Source organism: Pongo abelii, chromosome 2 (genome assembly GCF_028885655.2).
Source record: "Pongo abelii isolate AG06213 chromosome 2, NHGRI_mPonAbe1-v2.0_pri, whole genome shotgun sequence".
Taxonomy (NCBI): Eukaryota; Metazoa; Chordata; class Mammalia; order Primates; family Hominidae; genus Pongo; species Pongo abelii.
This window is the reverse complement of record NC_085928.1, coordinates 182,646,123-182,663,093: the sequence shown is the minus strand read 5'-3', so window position 1 is coordinate 182,663,093 and position 16,971 is coordinate 182,646,123. Positions and strand designations below refer to the sequence as shown.

Below are 16,971 nucleotides of genomic sequence, written 5' to 3'. Positions count from 1 at the left end.
CATTGAAACTATTTTCCGTTTGAGACCTTCCAGGAGGAAAGCCATCCTCACACGCATGCAGTACAAACCAGTGTCCTCCAGAGTCCGCTGTGCTACGGCCAGCGCAGCGACAGAGCCTTCCTAAAACCTGTAGTGACTGCCACACTTTGCAAGGACACCGTAGAGGGGGCACGTCCGCGCTCCAACTTCCTCCCGACGCAGCCTCTGATTGGCTCCTGGGCTTATAAGAAACGCGTGAATGAGCAGCTGCCGCGGGCAGAAACTTGCCGGAGGTCTCCGGGTGGCATCGCCCTTTTTCCTCTTTGCCAGCCCGCTGGCTAGCCGAGCCGGGGCAAGATGAGGTCGTCCTGTGTCCTGCTCACCGCCCTGGTGGCGCTGGCCGCCTATTACGTCTACATCCCGCTGCCTGGCTCCGTGTCCGACCCCTGGAAGCTGATGCTGCTGGACGCCACTTTCCGGGGTGCACAGCAAGTGGTGAGGTGCAGCCCAGCGCTGCTTCTCTCTTCCTTCTCTTACGCAATATTTGAAGGGGATACAAAATTCCTCTGCCGGGTTCCACGAAAACGCAGGTTTTTCCTAATGCATTGAGGCTGTCGCTTTTTAAGGTGGTCCAGTCGGGAATTTTCAGGGTATCGCATTCGCCTCCTTGCTAGCAGCGGGCTAGATCTGCATTTCCCCGTCTGCGTTTGTGACAGGGAAGAAGTGCTTGAATAGAATTTGACAACTGTTTAAACCTTCGTCTGTCCTAAATATCTTCCTCTTCCTTGGTTTGCAACGTCAAAAGGCAAATCCTTAAGCATTTTATAAACCACCCTTCTTCACACTGTCGTTCTGCCATAGGGACCGGCAGAGGATAAATATTTTTAGGAGAGCTCGGGAAAAGCAGGCTCTGGTTCCTGGGAATGCAGCCACCTTAGAAGCAGAAGCAGGCAAGGGCAGTCTCCCAATGTCCCCAGGCTGTGGAGCGCTCCGTTCCCGGAGACAGCAGGCAGGGCTCTCCATCCAAGCACTTGAGGAACCATAGGGATCTCTCGTTTCACCCGAGGCAGATCTCAGCTCAGCCCAAGAAAGAGGACTGGGAGGCTGGGCTGGCTGAAAGGAGGTGAGAAGGCGGCAGCCCTGGTTTGCATGATGCATGTTTTCTGCTTGCCCTGCAGCATTTATTTTATGTCCTTGGCGGTCAGATAACCTTTTTTCTGAGCGAGGTTACCTGCCTTAACCTGGGAGGGTAACATTTCTCTCCACTGTATCATGGGCGTGTGTTCATTCCTTCCATAGACAGGAAAATATAACTGTCTCTGGTTTATTCCACGGTAAGAGGCGTTATTTTTAGTGTCAGAGAATCTAAAATCTAAACTACAGTCTGCAGCCACGGCTGAGCCCTCTGATTGGACAGTATTTCTGAGCAGCCTGCTCTATCTAAACTCTAACCTTCTCCAAAACCAAGCCTCCTCCCTCCCCACAACCTTGGGCTTTAATCTCAGAATATTTTTATAAACTCCTTCTTTCAGAAATGACAACTAGAGAAAGAGAAAAAAAAATCATTTCAACCTGAGAAAGCTGATTTTAAAAAAATCATGATTTTCCCAGATGGTTTATGTTCCTGTTCCCTGTCCACTCATCATGTGTAGGATTACATAATCTGTGGGGCTTTATCCTATGAAAAGTCCCCTTACTAGGGTATTGTAGCACATTCCTAGCGTGGATTTGCTTTTCCCGAATTCAGCCACATTCTCACCTCCAAAGCTCCTTTTGTCTCTTAGGAAAGGTCTATGAAGCTATAGATCCCTGCCTCCCTTCCTTTCCTCCTGCTTCCTATAATGTTGACATGGTGAAAATGATCATCCCCTTCTTTAGCACTGGTGTCAAGAAAGTCAGTCTTCTTGTAGGAAGCCTTGCATTCCCTCTCCTCCCCCATGAAATTATGTAATTTGAAAGTGATACCCTTCAAAGATTGAGGAACAGTGATGTTTACCTGGTGTTTACCTGGGTAGGTTAATGGTCTTCTACAATAACTTAAACATAGGAAAACATAGGAAAACAGGAAAAAGATCAAACCGCTATGTTGGCTGCAGAGATTATTCTTAGTTTTCAGGTCACCAAAGAAGTCTTCTCCATCATAAGTAATCTCGGACAAGCTAGGTTTGGAGAAAAGCTTTTCTTTCCCAGCTAGGCTTGCCAGCCCATTAAGGACAAGGCTGTGTAGGGTCCTCCACAGAGTATACCCTCAGGTGGCGCTTGGGAATGATAGTGGGTGTAACCTGAAGTCAGCAATAGATGAGGTAACCAGTGTTCTCACCTGACACTGTGGCTCAGGAGTGGATTTGCAGAAAAATGGTTCTTATCACTTCTCCTCTAAATTGTGAAATATCAGAAAGATCATTATGATCAGATGGAAACATATTCTACCCAATAAAGCAATTTTCCAGTGTCACCTCAAATCTTACTTAGTTTTCCCTGTAAAATAGGGCAAATAACTACCTTGTAGGTTTGCTATAAGGTTTAGTAATGTATTTAAGTGCCTGGTACTTGTAGTGAGTCTTCTAGTTGTCCCCAAGGGTCCATTGTAGATTGTGGGAACATCTATAAGAATGCTCACCTTTTTTGAAGCAATAAAATAAATATAAACTGGAAGTAATTTATATAATTGAAACCTGGAGTGCTACTACTAAATTACTTGGGCGTCATGGCCTGGGGCGGTGGCTCATGCCTGTAATCCCAGCACTTTGGGAGGCCGAGGCGGGTGGATCACGAGGTCAGGGGTTCGAGACCAGCAGCCTGGCCAACATAGTGAAACCTCTCTCTACTAAAAATACAAAAAATTAGCCAGGGCTGGTGGCAGGTGCCTGTAGTCCTAGCTACTTGGGAGGCTGAAGCAGGAGAATCGCTTGAACCCGTGAGGCGGAGGTTGCGTTGAGTCGAGATCGTGCCACTGCACTCCAGCCTGGGCAACAAGAGTGAAACTCTGTCTCAAAAATAAATAAATAAATAAATAAATAAATAAATTGCATGGTGTCAACCTCATTACTCAGATAATTTTAGTTTGAGTTGACTGGCTCAACTACAAAAGCAATTGAAGCTGTTTGAGAGATTAAGCTCAGCCTAGTTCCTAAGACAGCATCAGCTGCCTACCATTAAGAAATGTGAATGTTAGTTTATTCTGTTGTCATTGGCAAATACTTCATGCTTTACTATTTTTTATGTCCTTTATCTTTTGCAGTGAGTCAGACTATTGAGATTAAGTTCATTGCGCTTTTTTTCCTTGGGGTTCCCCATATTCCCTAAGAAACAGCTACTTAGGATCTCTCTGACTCCTCTCAAACACAGATGCTATGTCAGAATCGCCTAAGAACTGTTCAAAACAAACCAAACCAAACCAAAACAAAACACTTGATGCCCATGTTACACCACATACCAAACTTACTTAGAATCTCTGGGAGATGAACGTTCTTAGCAGTGTTTAAGAAAAGTTCCGGCCGCGGTGGCTCACGCCTGTAATCCCTGTACTTTGGGAGGCCGAGACGGGCAGATCACGAGGTCAGGAGATCGAGACCATCCTGGCTAATACCGTGAAACCCCGTCTCTACTAAAAATACAAAAAAATTAGCTGGGCGTGGTGGCGGGCACCTGTAGTCCCGGCTGCTCGGGAGGCTGAGGCAGGAGAATGGCGTGAACCTGGGAGGCGGAGCTTGCAGTGAGTCGAGATCGCGCCACTGCACTCCAGCCTGGGCAACAGTGCGAGACTCCATCTCAAAAAAAAATAATAATAATAATAAAAATAAAAAACGAAAAGTTCCCCAGATGATCTTAATTGCAGCAAAACTTGAGAACCACTGCTCTGTAAGATAAAAGGCATTGCTGTTGTAGACAATATATTTTCCTTAAACTGCATGTTATATTGCATACGGGTTGCTGGAAATGAGCCCCTTTACATTAGCATGGATTAGTTTATCAGATTAGTTGATACTTTGGCCCTAAGGGGATAAAATACTAGCTAGGCAAATTTCAGTGTTATAGCAAAGCCATCATAAGACTTGAGCAGTGGAAAAGCACAAACAAAAGTAGGTCTGGGAAGGGCAGAGGTGTAATTTAGATGACCAGGCAGCAGGAGACTAGAGGAACAAAAGAAGAGAGTTTGGGGAAGTCCTGAAGGCTGATTTCCAAATGCTATGCAGACAAAGATTTTTTTTTAAAATGGTAATCTCAGCGCGGGTTAAAATACTGAGAAGTGTACACTGCTGGAGAAAATGTATGTTAGAACCACGTTTTTGGAGAACAGTTTGGCAATATCCATCAGAAGCCTTAGAAGTGTGTTCATTTTTTGACCCCCTAATCCCTCTAGATGGAATTTATGGTAAGTAGTGATGGATATAGGCAAACCTCTAGCTATAAAGATGGAAACATTTTACAGGATTAAAAAACTTGTTCATCAGCACCATAAGACAAAGAAAAAAAACAAACTTGTTGAACTTGTCTAAAAGCACTGCCACTTATAATGAACGTGAAGGAAAATTCAGCAATCTTTTTTTCTTTTATTTGCAGCACCATTTAAACGAATGAAGGTCGGGCGTGGTGGCTCATGCCTGTAATCCTAGCACTGTGGGAGGTCGAGGCGGGCGGATTACCTGAGGTCAGGAGTTCAAGACCAGCCTGGCCAACATGGTGAAACCCCGTCTCTACTAAAAAATATAAAAAATTAGCCAGGTGCAGTGGCATGCGCCTGTAATTCCAGCTACTTGGGAGGCTGAGGCAGAAGAATCGCTTGAACCAGGGAGGTGGAGGTTGCAGTGAGCCAAGATGGTGCCACTGCACTCTAGCCTGGGCTACAGTGCATCTCAAAAAAAAAAAAAAAAAAAAAAGGAAAAAGAAAAAAAAGAAAAATGTAAGAACAGTAAAAGATTAAATAATGGTAAATTCATATTTGGGAATACTAGGCAGTTAAAAAAATTTAGGTTCTAAAATGTTTAATGACTTGCAAAAGATTTGTACTATGTGTTAAGAAGGAAAAGGCTACAAAATAGCGCATACACTATTTATATATCAAAACATGTATCTATGTTTGTATAGAAAAAGCAGAAAGATACAATTTAAAACATGATTTTTTCTTCTGGGCCATAAAGTTATATCTTCAGTTTTCATATTGACATATTCTAGATTTTCTACAATGAACATGTAGTAATAAATTATTTTAAAGCTTTTTTTTATCCAGGCATGGTAGCTAATGCCTGTAACCCCAGCACTTTGGGAGGCTGTTTTGCCAAACCCCCATTAACCTCAGTAGTGAAGGCACCAGGTTGAAGAGGCTGAAGAAGATTCCCAGAGCCTGCAAACAAGACATGGGGTTTTTGTTTTTTTTTTTTGGTTGTTGTTGTTGAGATGGAGTCTCACTCTGTCACCCAGGCTGGAGTGCAGTGGCATGATCTCAGCTCACTGCAACTCCACTTCTGGTTTCAAGTGATTCTTGTGCCTCAGCCTCCTGAGTAGCTGGGATTACAGGTGCCCGCCACCATGCCTGGCTAATTGTTGTATTTTTTAGTAAGGACAGGGTTTCACTATGTTCGTCAGGCTGGTTTTGAACTCCTGACCTCAGGTGATCCACCAGCCTTGGCCTCTTAAAATGTTGGGATTACAGGCGTGAGCCACCATGCCCAGCCAAAAACAGGGTTTTATTAGGGGCTTGCATACAAGGGAAAGAGTCCAGTGATAGTGGGCTGGACAGAAGAACCACTTTATATATAGAAAAGGGGCATTGGCAGCAGGCTGGACAACATATTTGTCTTTCTACAGTCCAGTGGTGGCAGGCAGGGCAGGAAAATCACAACTGCCTGCAAACATGCAGTTTATATAGCATCGTCACTTGACGTCCTCCCCCTAATGACTTCCACCTGGCAACCTTCATTTAACCCAAAACTCAGGGCCTCAATCCCCTGTACATCCCATGTTACATGGTGGGGGGTTCTCACATGTTTATCATAGATAAAGAACAAATCACTGGGTTGGGCACTTGGGGACTCCTTAGCTCAGAACACACATTTAGGTGTGTCTGCCATACAGGGTCATTCTCAGAATGTGCTTAGGTTATTGCTGTCAGCTGAGTTTACAGAGGCTGAGGTGCAAGGATCACTTGAGGTCGGGAGTTCGAGAGCAGCCTGGGCAACATAGTGAAACTGTGCCACCCTCCCCGTCTCTACAAAAAATATCTTTCAAAACAAAAAATAACTTCCCCCCGCCCCGGGATAATTTTTCTATTTCTAAAGTGGTATTGATGTGTATAAGCATATCAATGTATATTTTAGTATTTGCTTTATGAGAAAAATCGAATTTCTTTTAAGAAGACTTTCTGGATCCCCTGATATAGCTATCATAGTGCCATGCTTTGTGCTCAGTTACCTAGACTTAACATGGATTGAAATCCTGTGTGAAGCTTTGGAGAGACACTAAAGTGACCTAGAAGAAACCACAGTCTAGTAGGATGGAGAAGTCATGTTAATATATAGCTATTAAAAAGCTAGAAGCTGATAGGTGTAGAACAGGTGTAGTTACAAAGTCTCATAGGAGGGAGAGTCTGTGTATAGTTTAGAAGAGTGATAAACTCTTCTAAAGAGTGATCCTCCCGCTTTGGCTTCCCAAAGTGCTGAGATCACAGGCATGAGCCACCGTGCCTACCTGTAATTGAATTTTCAAGTGAAAAACCTGACTATATTGCCTGCCTAATCTAAGGTATGTCATATTATGAAATTTTAACAAGCTCTCTTTCAGTGTTTAATAAAATTAAAATCCTGGAAGTCGTCACTTATTAAATGAACACCAAGGCAAGGAGCTGGTCTGGCAAAACAGAAATGTGTAAGGCAGATACCTAAACTTGAGAAGCTTACAGTCCAGTGAGGGATGATAAACCAACAGCCAGTGGTAAGGTAGGCACTTGAATGATGGAAGGAAAATGTGATTAAAGGTAATAATGGTGTCCCAAGGGAGCTTGGAGCATGTCTTGTCTTGATTATTTTCTAACTTACTACTGCTTATACTATGAATGTTTTCAGTGACACAATGTAAAAGAAGTGCTGAAATTGGTATTTATGCTGAGTGTTCCTCCTGTTTCTTATGGGTGACATTGCTTTTGGACTAGCTGATCAAGGATTTTTATCTTACCAAATGTCCCCAAACTTGTTGAGACTTAATGTCACCTCACCTGAATTCTCTGTGCATGATGTGCTTTTGGGCTGTGTGGGTGTGGTTTAAATGACAGCTCAGCTGGAAACTGTGCAGAACTTCAACGTGCTAACCTCTTTCATAACAGTTTTGAACTGGAATATTTACTACTGTCAGGTAAATTTAACTTTAAAACATCAGTAAATAATGATTGTCCAGAAATTGTGATGATGCGTATTTCTTCATGCACATTGGTAACTTTACTAACCACAATTTTTAGCTGATTTGCTAGGATTTTTCTTTAAACATATGGCAGCAAAAGGTTTTAAGAATAGTGTCAGGGGCATTATTTAATCAGTATTAGTTCTGACAGGTGAACAACCTGAGTTGGTCTCTGCAGATAGTACCTATGAAACATTAAGGTCAGATTGATTCAGCTACCAGGTGTGTAAGATAATGCCCAAGTTATAGTTTCCTTTTTATTTTTTCTGGTACTTCTACAAATATAGCCCTGAGCATAGAAATACCCTCATTATTTTAATGGGACATTCTATTTCTACCATGCAATTTGAGCTTGATCTGAGACATTTCTGTGAAGTGTGAAAGTATAGTTAATCATTCTTAAATGTTCTTTTTATGCACAATTGCTTCTTTTAAAATAGCATTTTAAAATAGCATATATTTACTTTTTTTTTTTTTTTTTTTTTTTTTGAGACAGAGTCTCGCTCTGTCACCCAGGCAGGAGTGCAATGATGCGATCTCGGCTCACTGCAACCTCCGCCTCCCAGGTTCAAGCATTTCTCCCACCTCAGCCTCCCGAGTAGCTGGGATTACAGGCCCCCGCCATCATGCCCGGCTAATTTTTTTTTTTTTCTTTTTTTTTTTTTTTCTTTTTAGGGATGGGGTTTCACCATGTTGGCCAGGCTGGTCTTGAACTCCTGACCTCAGGTGATCCACCCACCTTGGCCTTCTAAAGTGCTGGGATTACAGGGGTGAGCCACTGCGCCCAGCCATATTTACTTTTTTAAAGAAAATATGTAACACCGCAAATGTGTGTCATCCTTCTGCAGGGGCATACTAGTCCTCTCTGAACTGTTATGGTTTTAGTGTATGTGCTGCTGAAGTGAGCACCATATATTTACTTTTGCTGCCAAATGAAATTATGTGGGAACTGTCTACCACTTCTCTTTCATTTTATGTTTATATAGAATGAAGAAATGTAATTGAATTTATTTTTGTTTTTTACTTTTTATTTTTTTCTTAGAGACAAGGTCTTGCTCTGTCACCCAGGCAGAGATGCAGTGGTGTGATCACAGCTCACTGCAACCTTGAACTTCTGGGCTCAAGGGATCCTCCTGCCTCAGCCTTTTGAGTACCTGGGACTACAGGCGCATGCCACCATGCCTGGCTATTTTTTTCTTTTTTTCTTTTTTAGGAGAGACAAAGTCTTGCTATGTTGCCCAGGCTGGTCTCAAACTCTTGGGCTCAAGTGATCCTCTTGCTTTGGCTTCCCAAAGTGCTGGGGTCACAGGCATAAGCCACCGTGTCTACCTGTAATTGAATTTTCAAGTGAAAAATCTGACTATATTGCCTGCCTAATCTAAGGTGTGTCATATTGTGAAATTTTAACAAGCTCTCTTTCAGTGTTTAATAAAATTAAAACCCTGGAAGTCATCATGTATTAAATAAATATTAAGGAGCTGGTCTGGCAAAACAGAAATGTGTAAGGCAGATACCTAATCTTGAGAAGCTTACAGTCAAGTGAGGGATGATAAACCAACTGCCAGCGATAAGGTGGGCACTTGAGTGATGGAAGGAGAATTATGATAGAGGCATCTGTACATTGCTGCAAGAGCCTTGGAAAGAACATCTAAAGTGGACCTGGGCACTGGGGAAACGTATCTAATCTGAGATGTCAAGGTTGAGTGCCTACAGTAAAAATAACATCTAATGAGCGTATAGTGAGCATTTACTCTGTGGCAGATACTGTGCTATGCGCTTTGTGTGCAATTAGTTTAGCCCATGGTAATACAATCAGGCAGGTGTTCTTTATGTGACAAAGCAGGAGACTGAAATGCAAAGAAAAGTGACTTGCTTAAGATGACACCGTTTATACGAGGTGGAGCCTGAATTCAATTCCAGCCTGTGTTACTCCTGAACTCAAGAGTTTAGATTTGTGCTAGATTTCCTTATAACAGAAACCAGAGAAGAGAAGAGAAGGGTGAAAGAGGCATTCCAGCCAGAAGCAGCAGTATGTGAAAGTTCTAGTGGGAGAGGATGGTATAGCTGAGGAACTACAAGTGGTTTAGACTGGCTGGAGCTTAAAGTTCAAACATCAGAGAGAGAGGCAGAAGGGAAGCACCAGTCAGGTGAGGAAGAGCTCTGTGGACGAGAAAGGAGCAACTGAAAGTCTTCTAGCAGAGAAGTCACATGCTCAAAACTGTGTTTTAGAATAGTCCTTCTCAGTGGCAGTGTGGACAGTGGAATGTAAGAAAGCAAAAGTAGGCTGGGCGTGGTCGCTCACAACTGTAATCCCAGCACTTTGGGAGGCTGAGGCTCAGGTGGATCACAAGGTCACGAGTTTGAGACCAGCCTGGCCAGTATGGTGAAACCCCATCTCTACTAAAAATACAAAAAAAAAAAAAAAAAACAAAACTAGCTGGGCGTGGTGGCATGTGTCTGTAGTCCCAGCTACTCAGGAGGCTGAGGCAGGAGAATCCCTTGAACCTGGGAGGCGGAGGTTGCAATCAGCCAAGATTGCGCCACTGCACTCCAGCCTGGGCAATAGAGGGAGACTCCTTTAAAAAAGAAAAAAAAAAAAGGCAAAAGACCATCTAGGAAGCACTAATCCAGGTGAGAGCATAAACTAATGAAGTGGGACTGATTTGGAAGAAAGCTGATCAGAGTTGCTGTTGGAGGGGAGAGTATGGAGCATCGGAGAGGAAGGAGTCAAAGATGACTCCTGGGACAGATTCTGGAATAGCTGGGTGAATGGGGACCATGACCCTGATTTGGGAGCAAAAGCAGATCTAAGGGTGAAGATACAGAGTTTGGGACCCTGTTTTGAAGTGTCAGTGGACTAGTCCAAAGACGGCTGATCATAAACAGCTACATATACAGATCCAGAGCTCAGGAGACAGAGCTGGGCTGGTGATATGGATTTGGGAGTGGTCGGCAAATGGATAGTGGCAGAAGTAGTTGAAATCAATGTGTTTGGAGTGACAGTAAGATCTGGAGGATTCCACCAAGGGTGCCCCTGAGGGACACCAGTGGCAAGTGGAAAAAGAGGCTATCCCTGAGAGAAAAGAGACCTTAAAGAACATAACTTTTTAGTATGCCTCATATTTATAAAGTACTCTAGATTTTATGAAGGTTTTCACTAATATCACCGCATTTCATTTTTTTTCAATAAATAACTGGTTGCCATTGTTATTTCCATTTGTCAGCTAAGGGAACTTGAGGTTCAGAAAGGGTCAAGGACACCATTAAGATCGTATGATCAGGGCCAGGCACAGTGGCTCACACCTGTAATCCCAAGGCAGGAGGCCCCTTGAGGCCAGGAGTTCAAGACCAGCCTTGGCAACAAAGTAAGACTGTCTCTACAAAACATAATTAGCCAGATGTGGTGGCACATGATCTCAGCTACTGGGGAGACTGAGGATCTCTTGAGCCTAGGAGGTGAAGGCTGTATGATCACACCACTACACTCTAGCCTGGGTGACAGAGCAAGACCCTGTCTCTTAAAAATTTTTTTTAAATTTAAACATGTGATCAGTTATGCTGGCGAAATGGAACTGCAATAGAAATTCATGGGCTCTTAGTTTCATGCCCTCCCTGTCGGGCTATGCTGTGAGGACACTGATGATAACTTAGTCACTAGTGAATTTTTGGTCCTGATTTTTTTTTTTTTTTGAGCTCCCACAATTAATCTACATCAGTGCTTCTTATTAATTTTGTGTCATAGAAACAATTACATTTGTGTAGTATACTGGGGATTCTGGAAGCAATTTTGGGGGAATCTGTATGAGCTTGAATAATAGAATTCACAAGATTTATAAAGAGTTACACAAATGGTTCTCAAATAGAATGCCAACTCTGATGCCAATTATTCAACTCTGTATAGTTATACAAAATGGCTTTAAGTTTTTACCTCTATAAAATATTTAAACATTGATAGCTAGTGCCCCACCTGTAATCCATTTGTAGAATACCTGTTGGGAAGCTCACCTTTCTCCAGTTTGTAGCTTTTAAAATGTATGTCTATTATCATTGTTATTAAACACAGATAGTCCCCAGGTTACATGTATTTAGGTAGCCATATAATTTATTGTCCAAACCAGGACATTTTTGAGAGTAGCAGGGACTGCTATTAATAATCATGCTAGGTCAACAGTGTTTTTTTCTTTGTTTTGAGACAGGGTCTCTGTGGCGCAGGCTGGAGTGCAGTGGTATGATCGTGGTTTACTGCAACCTCTGCCTCCCCAGGTTCGAGCAATCTTCCCACCTCAGCCTCCCAAGTAGCTGGGGCCACAGGCATGCACCACCATGCCCAGCTGATTTTTGTATTTTTTGTAGAGACAAGGTCTCCCTATATTGCCAGGTTGGGTCTTAAACTCCTGGGCTCAGGTGATTCTCTTGCCTCAGCCTCCCAAAGTGCTTGGATTACAGGTATGAGGCACCATGCCTAGCTCAGTACAATGGTTTTAAACCGGAATGATTCTCAGTCAAACCTGGACGGATGCTCAGGCTGCATTTATTTGACTTGCACACATTTGGCCTAATCAAGTCAAGGCTGTGAAATGATCCCTTGTTCCCAGTCCTGAGTGCTCCAATCTGACTGTTAATCCTCCAGTTACCACTCCTCCACCCCACCCACACTTCCTATCCCCTGTAGAATAAAAGTGCTAAGTTCCTTGGCTGGCACTTGGTGCTTGCTACAACCTGGCACCATTTTGCTGACTGCAGCCTCACTGTGTCATGGATGACAGTTCAGCTCGTGAATCTGCTTACGCATCTCCTGTTGTCCCCTCTGTCCCAGATGCCCTCCCACCCTTTAACTTTGGCCAATATCCCACACATCGTTCAATACCAACTCAGAAATCATCTCTTTTGAGAACTTCCCCATCTCTTTCCCTCTCACTGCCCTTCCTCAGCCTTAATTTCTTTCTCAACACTCTGCTAGCATTTTGTTTTTCTTTTATGGCCCTTAGATGTTGCTTATGTTGCTACTTACATACAGGCTCCCCACCAAATCATAAATTTTCTGTCCTATCATAGACATAATTTTCCTGTTACTGCTTTAGGACTTTTGTTTTTGTTTGAAGACCATTCACAGTAGAGAGACTAAAGAGAAATTAGGAATTCATGGTTCTGCTTCCATTATCACTGTGTTACTGCGTCTGTCTCAAGGGGCAGGCCCTGTGCTTCCACGTGCTTCTGACTCTGAATGTAGCCAAAAATGGTTTTGTGTTGTCCTTCACAACTGTGTTTTGCAAGCCTCGCTGTTTTCTGGGTTTCTGACTTCCTCATGTTTTAATAGATTTATGCTTGTTTTCAAATTTGTCATGAATTATGTGTCTGTTTCTGACTAAATGTTAATTATAGGCCATCTCCTTAAAAGAACACTGGTGATTTTCCACATTTGATAGTCATCTGCCTTTTCTTTTTCCCCTTGAATAGGATAGTTGATAAATACCCCAAGAGAGATTGAGAGACCCTTTTCTGAGCTGCCTGTCCCATAATGTTGTCCCTGCCCTGAGACTCAAACTATCTTTCTTTGAACACTTTGAAATCTACTTTTTAAAAAGTGGAAGATGTTTATCTCACTGTTTCTGGTATATGCATCATTTCCAAGGTAAAGTCACTTTGTCCCAAGGTTTCAGTCACTTCCATTTCACTGTACACAGTTCTTCCTTGTTTGTGAGAGGCAAGGCCAGACAGCAATTATCTGGGCTTCCTTAACTTTCTTAGCAAAGCAAGTCAATTCTGCTTTTAGAGGCTGGGTGCAGTGGCTCACGCCTGTAATCCCAGCACTTTGGGAGGCTGAGGCAGGCATATCACCTGAGATCAGGAGTTTGAGACCAGCCTGGCCAACATGGTGAAACCCCATCTCTACTAAAAATACAAAAATTAGCCAGGCGTGGTGGCGGGTGCCTGTAATCCCAGCTACTTGGAAGGCTGAGGCAGGAGAATCGCTTGAACCCAGGAGGCAGAGCTTGCAGTGAGCCAAGATCACGCCACTGTACTCCAGCCTGGGTGACAAAGTGAGACTCCGTCTCAAAGAAAAAAAAAAAAAAAAAAATCTGCTTTTAGAAAATGATCAGCTTTTAACAATAAGATTGCTGGCAGATATCTGCATAATAATAGATGCATTTGCAGAATTGCAAACACAACCACTTTATAAAATAGTGGTTAATGTTCTCATTTTGTAGGAAAGGAAATAGAGGCTCAACAAAGTTAAGTAACTTCTTCACAGACATGGGCCTGCTTAGTGAAGTTGGCTGTGAACGAGGTCTGCTGGACCCCATTGCCCTTTGAACTATATTCAACAGTCTCCTGTTATGGTTGTTCAATCTTCTGTCTTCCCCTTCTCCCTCCTCTCCCTCCACTCTCAGCTCTTTTGTGGCTAGTTGTATGATCCACATTAAGAATGCAACACACAGGGAAAAAGTGTATTATGTATTTACAAATTTTAGTCCTGGAGGATGCTAATACTGTTTAAAAAAAAAAAAAAAACTTGAGACAAAATAAGTTTGACAGTTTATTTGAGCCAAGAGAGCTGCACTCTGCAGGGTGAACAGCAGGAGTCTATAGACCAAACACCCAAGAGAGGTAGAGAAATTACTTGATTGGCTACAGCTAGGCATTTTGGCTTATTTGGGTATGATCCAGTGGCTAGAGGTTAGTTAGTGGTTTCTGATAGGTTAAGCTTAAGTTTTATTTTACTGTTTATGTTGAATTGGGTTTTGGCCTGCTTACCTGGGGGCTATAGTTACAGCGACAACCTCAGGCTAATGGTCTCAGTATTTGCTTTAAAGCTATATATTGGCCGGGTGCTGTGGCTCACGCCTGTAACGCTAACACTTTGGGAGGCCAAGGCGGGTGGATTGCCTGAGCTCAGGAGTTCGAGACCAGCCTGGGCAACATGGCAAAACCCCGTCTATACTAAAAAAAAAAAAAATACAAAAAATTAGCTGGGCATGGTGGGGTGCACCTGTAGTCCCAGCTACTCAGGAGGCTGAGGCACGAGAATCGCTTGAACCCAGGAGGCAGAGGTTGCAGTAAGCCAGGATCACACCATTGTACTCCAGCCTGGACGACAGAGTGAGACTCTTTGTCAAAAAAAGAAAAAAGATATATATTACCCATTGAATAGGGCTCTATGGTTAAATAAGCTAAGTTTAACAGAGTTAATCAGGATTTCTTTTTTAACTGTAAAATCTTTGAGAACTCTCTGCTAATATGTATTTTGAATCTTAAAGAGAGTGTACAATGAATCCCAAATTTAATTGACTATAGATCTCTTATTTCACAAAACACCTCATGAAATTGATGGTATATTTACCAAACATTGGGGAACATTTTCATAGTGTTTACAAGCATGAACTTTGGGATCGAGGAGACTTGTGTTCAAATCCTGGCTTTGAGCTATCCTAGCTGTGTGACCTTGAACAGAGAACATAACCTAAGGGTTTGTTTACTGATTTAGCAAGTGATTAAAATGCTCCATCTGGAAAGTTATGAAGATTGCACAATATGTGAATAAAGGTTTATTGTTCGTTGTCATCATCATCAAACATTAGTTAAATATGTAAAGCACTTGGAGCAGTACCTCGCACACGAGAAATATATTTAGTCCAAATCTGATTTTTGTCAATTGTCTACACTAAACTACAAAGGTAATTTTTTTTTCTTTTATCATCACCATTCTTGCCAATCTGCTATTGCTCTCAGGTTGGTGGATTTCTATACAGGTGTAGATCTTCTTAACATGGGCTGCTGTTGGTTATGGCTATTAGGTTTATATCCTGACTTTAGCACTTGTGACTAGTTAGGCAAGTTATTTAACATCTGTAAGTGTTAGTTTCTTATCTGTGAACATGAAGATAACGACAGTACTGCCTTCAAGGCTTATAAGGATTAAATGTAATTGTGTATATGAGTTTCTTAACCCAGTGCTTGGCATATAACAAGAACTCAAAACCTCTTCCTAAAGTTAAAGTTTTAGAGTCCATAGATTTAGTTTGCTGATGTTCTAACTGGATATATGAATCATCATTATCATAGCTAGCTCATTTTTCTTTCTCTTTTTCTTTTTTATTTATTTTTTTGAGACAGAGGCTCACTCTGTCACCCAGGCTGGAGTGCAGTAGCATGATCTCAGCTCATTGCAACCTCTGCCTCCTAGGTTCAAGCGATTCTCCTGCCTCAGCCTCCCAGGTAGCTGAGATTACAGGTGCGTACCACCATGCTCAGCTAATTTTTGTATTTTTAGTAGAGACAGCATTTCACCATTTTGGCCAGGCTGATCTCAAACTCCTGACCTCAAGTGATCCACCCACCTCGGCCTCCCAAAGTGCTGGGACTACAGACGTGAGCCACCGCGCCCAGCTGCTAGCTTGTTTTTCTAACCACGATTTGAATACATTAACCCAATATTTATACCAGCCTTGTTACATAAGTACTATTGTTGTTATATTATAAATGAGGAAATTGAGGAACAAAGAGGTTGATTAAATATCTGCCCAAGTCACATACTCCGTAAGTGGCAGAGCCAAAATTCTACTCCAGGTAATCTGTCTGGAGGTAGTGCTCCAAAAGCTGGAGAAATCGTCTCTTAGTCACTGTCTTATATCAAGGAGCTCCACTGGGCTTTGCCAAGGTACCATTCATTTTACAATTTTATGTCAACTGTGAAGAGTTCCTTAGACTGTAGCTACCTTAGGCAAAGTTGTTGAAATGACATTTTGTTAAATTAAAGTGCTTTACTTGAATTCTAGTCCTAATGGCAGGTGACCTTGCCTCATTGTGAAGGTAGTGAAGAAGTACTTACAAGCAGGGTTGATATTTTCCTCAACAAAGGGCTTTAGATTTGCTCAAATGATTGACAACTCTGGGGCTTAGAGATCTGGCCTATGAGTATGGAAAAGATGACTTTGACTTCTGAAGTTATGAAACATAGGTGTCTTCAGTTGACTACCATAATTGAGGAAATATACCATGTCCTCTCTATCATGTTAGTTGAGCAATTATTATGTGCTAGTACTTGGATATAGCAATTCACAAAACGAACAGCACTTGGTCCTCTTGGAGCTAAAATCCAGTGCTAAAAACATAAGATGAATAAGTAAAGGAAATATAGGAAATAGGGAGAAATTTTTTGGCAGGTCAGTGATAATGGAAACCCTGGAAATACACGAAATCCCCTGAATGAAGAATAGTGTTAGACCTGCCAAGAAGAGGTGGAGCCTCGGAGGAAGCAGAAGTTGGGAAAACAAGAAAAACTGGGAAGAGGGCATCAGAGAAGCCCAGATGGAGTACTGCCAGCAGGGCGGGGCTGCTATGATGAACTGTGCTGAGAAGCCGAGGAACCTGAGGACTGCAATGGGCCTGTGAGGGCCCCACAAGTGCACTCCAGGCACCTGCGCCTTTCCATTCAATGTCTCAACCCGTAACCTGTCTGTTGGAGTGATGTCAAGGATGTCTTCCAAAACTGATGTTTTGACTTTGGCAATGTTGATATTGAGCTATCATTTCTGACAATAAATAGTCAAAATATACTTTACAGGTTGTGATTATAATTCAAGGTGGAGGTTACTGATG

At 42.5% G+C, this 16,971-nt stretch overlaps 1 protein-coding gene and 1 non-coding gene across 2 annotated transcripts in view; one reads left to right on the top strand and one right to left on the bottom strand.

The window, feature by feature from the left end:
• The first annotated feature begins 253 nt into the window (after positions 1–253).
• NCEH1 (neutral cholesterol ester hydrolase 1) overlaps positions 254–16,971 on the top strand; it is a 78,538-nt gene continuing 61,820 nt past the window's right edge. The window contains 1 exon segment of the mRNA NM_001132556.1: positions 254–474. Coding sequence (NP_001126028.1) covers positions 337–474 — 138 coding nt within the window. The 5' untranslated portion in view covers positions 254–336.
• LOC112132858 (U6 spliceosomal RNA) lies at positions 8,179–8,280 on the bottom strand. The gene has a single exon (XR_002914569.1). It is a non-coding gene; the product is annotated as a U6 spliceosomal RNA (small nuclear RNA).